Source organism: Rhipicephalus sanguineus, chromosome 1, assembly GCF_013339695.2.
Source record: "Rhipicephalus sanguineus isolate Rsan-2018 chromosome 1, BIME_Rsan_1.4, whole genome shotgun sequence".
Classification (NCBI taxonomy): domain Eukaryota; kingdom Metazoa; phylum Arthropoda; class Arachnida; order Ixodida; family Ixodidae; genus Rhipicephalus; species Rhipicephalus sanguineus.
In genome coordinates, this window is record NC_051176.1 from 180,422,210 (window position 1) to 180,428,552 (window position 6,343).

Below are 6,343 nucleotides of genomic sequence, written 5' to 3' on the forward strand. Positions count from 1 at the left end.
TGAACAAAAGGGCATCACATGATGCTGGCACTGAACAGTAAAGGTAGCTTAAATAACTATTAAAATAAAAAACAAAGAACAGCCACACTTACAGTAGTACAAGAGACACCATACATTTTACACAAACTTTTCTACCAGTACTACCTAATGCTATCTGCAGCAACATGCATTCCAATGCTTCGGCTACCACACTTCTGTGAGCTTTGAATTTTTGTCATAAGGAGATGGTTTTTCTTTTTCACGAGAATTGAAATTCTAGTTCTTAAAAACGTGGCAAGGAGTTTGTCCGATATGCAGTGGCATGTAGGAAAGCAATTGCCCATGTACAGGGAACTTTGAATGGTACTCTGAAGTTTAGATGCAGAAACTCTGTTTGCAAGCAATGCATCTTCATTTAGGCGCACATAATTTTCAGCAGTCTCTATTAACTGCAAGACAGCTGGTGATGGGACTGTCAATGCCGGCTTCTCTTTGTTGTAGCACTTAAGCATTGTGAGCTTGTTGCCCTCGGCTGAGCTTGTGATCGCTTCAACACAGGCTTGACAGGAGTTTGCCTTCTTCACTTGTGCAACAACATAACCAGCAAGGTACTCCAAGGATTCATGTTCTAAGTCCTGAATATCAAGGAGGTCAGACGGACGAACAACATACATTTTGCTTTCATTTGGTTTGTTGTCATCAGCCATGCCAGTCAAGAGAAAGCAGTCTTCTTCAGTGTAGCTGCCGCCCTTACTTGGCCTCAGAAACTGGGCCATCGTAGCAGCTCGAAGCGAAAACTTGAATTGAAGTACACGAGGCACCGGGTTTTTACACCTTAGTTTAGAGAAAAGATTCTCTAGGGCATCTTGGCCGAACCTGCTCAGGAGCAGAAACTTAAAGTTGTACTTTTCAAGAAACAGTGCCTACAGTAGCAACACTGATGTTGTCGCTAGGATAACGCCAGTCTGCACTGGTTTCCAGGTGGCTTTTTTTTCATCCCTAATACATATTTTTTCAAAAAGTGCAATTGTTTCTTCAAGAAACTGAAGGGATTTTCCATATTCAACCTCATCAAAATGGCTGAAAGCCAGTTTTGTTGTTCTGGAAGTCATGAGTCTGAACCAAGGTCTATCCAAATAGGTCGCGAAGCTTCGGGCGAAAAGCGGTTCAGATCCTATTGTCAGCGACATCAGCATGGGGAGTTATGGGAGTAGCGATTGAAGCGCGACTAGGTGTGGTGGGAACAAACACTAATAACAAAAAACCTAATTTCATTCAACAACAAAATAATATTTATATTTTATGACCGAGATTTATTTCAGAATAACATTTATTTAGATCCAGTGTACAAAGAATTCATGAAAATGTATATGCATTATCAAAAATCTTCTTATTAGCGCCCTCTAAAGAATGACACATGCCATTGCTCTGCGACGCAGTCCTTGTAGTGTTCGGAAAGGCGCGCGTAAAGTTCGTCCTGCGGCGACACACCCCCTCAGGTGTGCTGGTGTTTCGCACTTGCATGCGTGCTGTGAATTATTGTGGTGAGAATTTGATTTTTGTGTGCGCGAAGTTGCGATGTGCGTTTCATCATTGGTGAACGTGTTGGCTACGGTGTTCAACGGACAACGGCACGAGGCGGCTAACATTTCACGCCGAACGCTTTCCTCGGTACTAGCGGAAACGATGTGGTGTTCCAAGGATGCAATAGCAACACGCGTACGCCTGGCGAGCCCTCTCTTCTAGATAAGACACCGGGGCAACGGTTCGGAGTAGTGTGCTTGCTGGATTTTCATAGATCAGTATTCCTGCTGCCCGGTTTCCTTCGTGAACATGCGGTGCCTACTATATTTCCGGTTATCGGTGAGCAGATCGCTAAGTTATCTGTCGCGCTACGATCGCTACAATTCGCATGTCTTGATATGTTACACGTAAGGTTAATTTATCGGAACAAAAGGCAAAACATAGTGCACGTAGTGTACGCACCTTTTGTACTTATGACATTTGTTGCTCATTGTGTAGGGTGTGTTAAATTGCTTTATTGTGACCATTGAATAAAACTGAAATATCATTATTTTGGCGTGACCAGGCGTCATTTCTTCTCGTTAGAACTGAAGCACGCATGCAATGCGCTCTTTAAGTCCCCTGCGCATGTGCGAAGCAAATAAGCAACGCTGCAAATATGAGATGTACGCTGCTGCCTACGTTATTCACGCTGTGGAAGATCACACGAACGCAGAATAAAAGCTCAGAGAATAAAGTTTCCTGGTAAAACCAAGGCGAATTCCACGACGGTACACTTAAACACGGCTGTTTATTCACGGGTCGATACTAGTTTAGCTAGCGTTGGCTTCAAGCGCATTCGCCAAGGGCTTGCCGGCTCGCTGTAGCGCGAGTCCTTAGTGATCAGGGGCCTAGGAAAAATATTTTGAGGTCAAATTTCGCGCTAGTGCCAACAAAATGACGTCACTTTTTTACCGGATATTGCGTCACATCCGCTTTATTGTTCCGCCGGAAGTGTTCCCTCCTCACACAGATGGCGCCAAGCCCCATGAGCAGCTGATGAGCAGCCATTTTCTGAACGTATGGGCTTCTATGGAAGCTTCGCTACCATTTACATTTACCTTGTCTGAACCACCGAAACATCATCTCAACAAACCATGCAGTTGTTAATGCTGATTTATCTAATGTCCCATTATCTACAAGCAAGCGTACTGCAGCAGCAGTGTCGCTGTTGATAAGGCTGAATGCTGGCCCCACCTTCATTTTATCATAATGGCTAGGGTCAACTGAAGAAGGCTTCAGGTGGGGAGCTAGCTTTAGCTCTGCACTGCTGTCTATCTCGACAAGCTTCTTTATAGGCTCGATAGATATTTCATTTCCTGGCAGATTGTTCTTTTTTCACTACTTCTTCGGGCAAGTATATCTTCTGGCCCTTAGTTAAGTGGCTCCTCAGGTTCTTAAGGAGATGAGGAACGTCAGCCATGAAAAAAAGTTGCCTAGATGCATCACATGGGTGGGGACACCAGGTTTTAGGCTTGCTGTGCTTGCCTACAATTATACCGAACAGTTTCCAGACGGCTTGGTTCCCCCCTCCCATGTCTGTCACCACAACATCTACTTTCAAGGAAATTGCCTCACATGCTTTTATGATGACAATGATTATATCCTTAACTGTTTTGGCATGGAATGAATTTCCAGTCAAATGGTAAGCAGCTGTTTGCTTCCAGCGGGTTGTTATCCCACCGAGCATAAATATCAGCCCATGAGTGGCCAAACAGTCGGGTGGCAGTGTTGCGTCTGCAAGAGGTATAGTTGGGGCTCCAAGAACTGTTCCCGAGGATGGGTTGTACACTAAGCCTGGAGCAAGCTGCATCTCATCGAGCAATAAAGTGACGTGCCGCTTCTCTGGTGACATGAGGCTAACCTATGGAGTGGAAAGGTTTAGTTAGGAGATGCAAACAGCGGTGCTATGGTAACAAGATAGGTCAAGGGTCATGGGCACCTGTCTGTGCACTTACCTTCAGTGCGAGAGACTCCATGATGTCCTCCAGCAAACCTGGTGTGAAGTTGTACCCTTCCAAGTGACGATGTAGGGTGCGTTCTGTTGGCAGAGGTTGTCCAAGCTCTCTGACTGAGTCATAGCCACGTGCTCCACAGGAAAGTCTCATTTTCAAAGCTTTTATAACAGTCTTCTTAGTCCATCGAGTCCCCTGCATTGTTGCCATCTTGAGACATTTAACTTCGTCTTCATTCAAGTATTTGTTTAGTCCTGCGACAAGGCGCTTATTTGCAGTTAGTGCCTGCAAACGCTGCCTCTGAGCAAGTTGAAGCTTCCGTCGCGCCGCCTGAAGTTCAGTTTCAAGCTGTGCCACCCTCCTCTGCAGAGCTGCTTGTATCAACAGGCCTGCAATAGTGCACCGAAATTAGGTCTAAAGCAGCTGCCAATGCTAAACAGGCAAGAGCGGGGGCTAGGTGGTGCTTCATATTGAAGATAGTCACGCCGATACAGAAAGCGCATGCAAGGAACAGCCTGTTTGCTGTTCTCTGTATGTGTATTCTGTATCAGTGTGATATCTCCACTAGTTTTAAATAGCATTGTTAAGAATGCATTGCTGACAGCAAATGAACTGCATGAAAGCAGGGAAACTCAACACAGAAACATTAAATAAGCACAGGAATATCTAACATTCCCGCATGTTTCTTTTCCCTTGTTGCCTTCATGCAGTTCATTTTCTCTCACTTTGCACGAGTTGTACACAAATCGGTGCTGTTACGGGTATAATGTATTGCTTTTTACAAAACAAAGGGCCTCAACCTCCTAGTAGCATGAAAACTTGCATTGAAAGAAAGGTTGTGTGAGCTTCCGTAAGTATGTCGCTATGCGCAAAAGAGGCATTGAATGATGGCACTCAACAAAATTCGAACAAAACTGTTTAACTCACCAGCCTGTGTACTTTCTGGCTGGAATGGGGCAGGAATCTGTGGGTCTGGTTGCATATCAGGAACATCTGCATGGAGCACAAAGCAAGGTGACAATCAGCAGTGTAGAGAGGCATTGGTATCTCACATGGGGAATACACCTACTTTGGGCCACACAAAATATCTGCTTGTGTGCTTGGATCAGCTGTAGACACAGCTTTATTAGACGTGAAGGTAAGTTGGAACCATATTTTACAACACAAAAAAAGATTGTAAATTACAAAATATTAAATATCTCTGTGCTGTCTGCACGGCATATGTCGTCTGTACGTATGTAAATCGTTGAAGAGCATAGGCACGCAATTTGCCAGCTGATGGAAAGGTAAGAGCTCACAGACGGGAGAAACTTACCATTCTCGGTGTCCACTGGCTGGGGTTCGACATCGACCTGTGTGTTTTGCTTGACTTTGGGGTCATCTGGGACAAATGATAATTCAAGAGTTGTTTTCATTGTAATATTCAAATTTGACTTGAACGCTGTGTATAGCATTCAAGATCATTTGTCCTAATGAACACCATGAACATACCAGTACTGTCCACTCTTGTTCTTTTAGGGGGTGGCGTGCATGGCTTTGCTACTGGTCGATGCAAAAAGATGCTTGGCGTCGCAAATGGCCTTAGCTTCTTTTCACCGGTATTCTTGAGAATAATCGGTTCAAACTGGTCTTCGGTGAAATGGTCCTGTAGCAGAGTTGGAAACGACTTTCTGAACATTTTGTAAAACGAAGTTAAAAACGCGCGCAGAGATGGAAAAGTCTAACAGTAGAACTCACTGCCGAAATTTATCAACTTTTATCGCTATAACAATAATAATAATTGCTGGGGTTTTACGTGCCAAAACCACGATATGAGTAAGAGGCACGCCGTAGTGGACTGCTCCGGTAATTTGGCGACTACCTGGGATTATATTACGTGCACTGAATACGCGCCGTACACGAGCCTCTAGCATTTTCGCCTCCATCGAAAATGCGACCGCCGAGGCCGGGATCGAACCGCGTCTTTCAGGTCAGGAGCCGAGCACCGTAACCGCAGTAACTGTCATACCACGGTGGCGGACAAATTTTGATCGCGTGCAACACAATGCGGATATCTGTCGGCGAGTTAGTGCGCTTCCCTCGCTTTATTTACTTGCATGCTAGGTTCGTACTGCATGACCTACGTCAGCGGGCTCATAAAGCACTAGAATGAATAATCTCGACAAATGTGGGCCATAAAAACCAGCGCGCACGAATGAAATGCTATTGCAGCTCGGCACATGCACGTGTATGCTTTTTCTTGCGCCTTTGTGTCGCGTTACTTACCTCGCATAGTCGTGCAGTGGCCGACGGTTCGAAGTCTTTCCGTCCAATTCTGTGCAACCACACTTTTCTTCTGGTTAGGTTCTGTTTGCCCCGCGGGATGCAAAATAACTTCTTGCCGTCTTCCGTCCGGTTTCGGCACCCAAACGCGCAGCAACAAGGCATATCGGACCTTCCAGAACGAAATCACCGCACAACGTGCATAGCGGAACAGGCGAAGCGAGCGCTCTCCTCCCGGGGCGCGGGAACCTTCATGGCGGGGCAAGGTCACGTGTCACAGATCAGCCTATCGCGGGCGCCGTCGGCTTCATGAAAGCTTTTCGATACTTTTGAATTTATTGAGGGACTTTACGCTCTTCGAGCCCTTCGCGCCATCTCGCTAGTGATAACGAAAACACGCTGTAACGCCGATCTCTGAGTACCGCCACCGGCAAATGGTGTATATAAATAGCTCGCCGTTAGCATTGTGAATGATCGTAAAATAACAGCGCAAAACTGTGCGTCTGTGTGTCTGTGTGTTTGTCCGTCGTCTTTTGCGCAATAACAGCGCAAAAGACGACGGACGAACACACAGAGACAAACGA

At 45.6% G+C, this 6,343-nt stretch overlaps 1 protein-coding gene across 1 annotated transcript; it reads right to left on the reverse strand.

Annotated features, from left to right (window-relative positions):
* Nucleotides 1–3,185: 3,185 nt before the first annotated feature.
* On the reverse strand, nucleotides 3,186–6,045 carry LOC119403337 (THAP domain-containing protein 1-like). Its single transcript, XM_037670283.2, has 5 exons — nucleotides 5,763–6,045; nucleotides 4,989–5,142; nucleotides 4,813–4,878; nucleotides 4,425–4,490; nucleotides 3,186–3,886 (listed from the first exon to the last, which is right to left on the reverse strand). The coding sequence occupies exons 1-5, from the start codon at nucleotides 5,922–5,924 to the stop codon at nucleotides 3,468–3,470; spliced, it is 867 nt and encodes a 288-aa protein (XP_037526211.2). The 5' UTR covers nucleotides 5,925–6,045; the 3' UTR covers nucleotides 3,186–3,467.
* Nucleotides 6,046–6,343: the final 298 nt, after the last annotated feature.

Bases quoted from the DNA above. Each gene is read 5' to 3' on its own strand.
- LOC119403337 (XM_037670283.2), bottom strand. From the start codon at position 5,924: ATGCCTTGTTGCTGCGCGTTTGGGTGCCGAAACCGGACGGAAGACGGC. The intron at 5,143-5,762 runs GTAAGTAACGCG...ACTCTGCTACAG, and splicing joins CCACTGCACGACTATGCGAG to GACCATTTCACCGAAGACCA. The intron at 4,491-4,812 runs GTAAGTTTCTCC...TGCTCCATGCAG, and splicing joins GCCAGTGGACACCGAGAATG to ATGTTCCTGATATGCAACCA.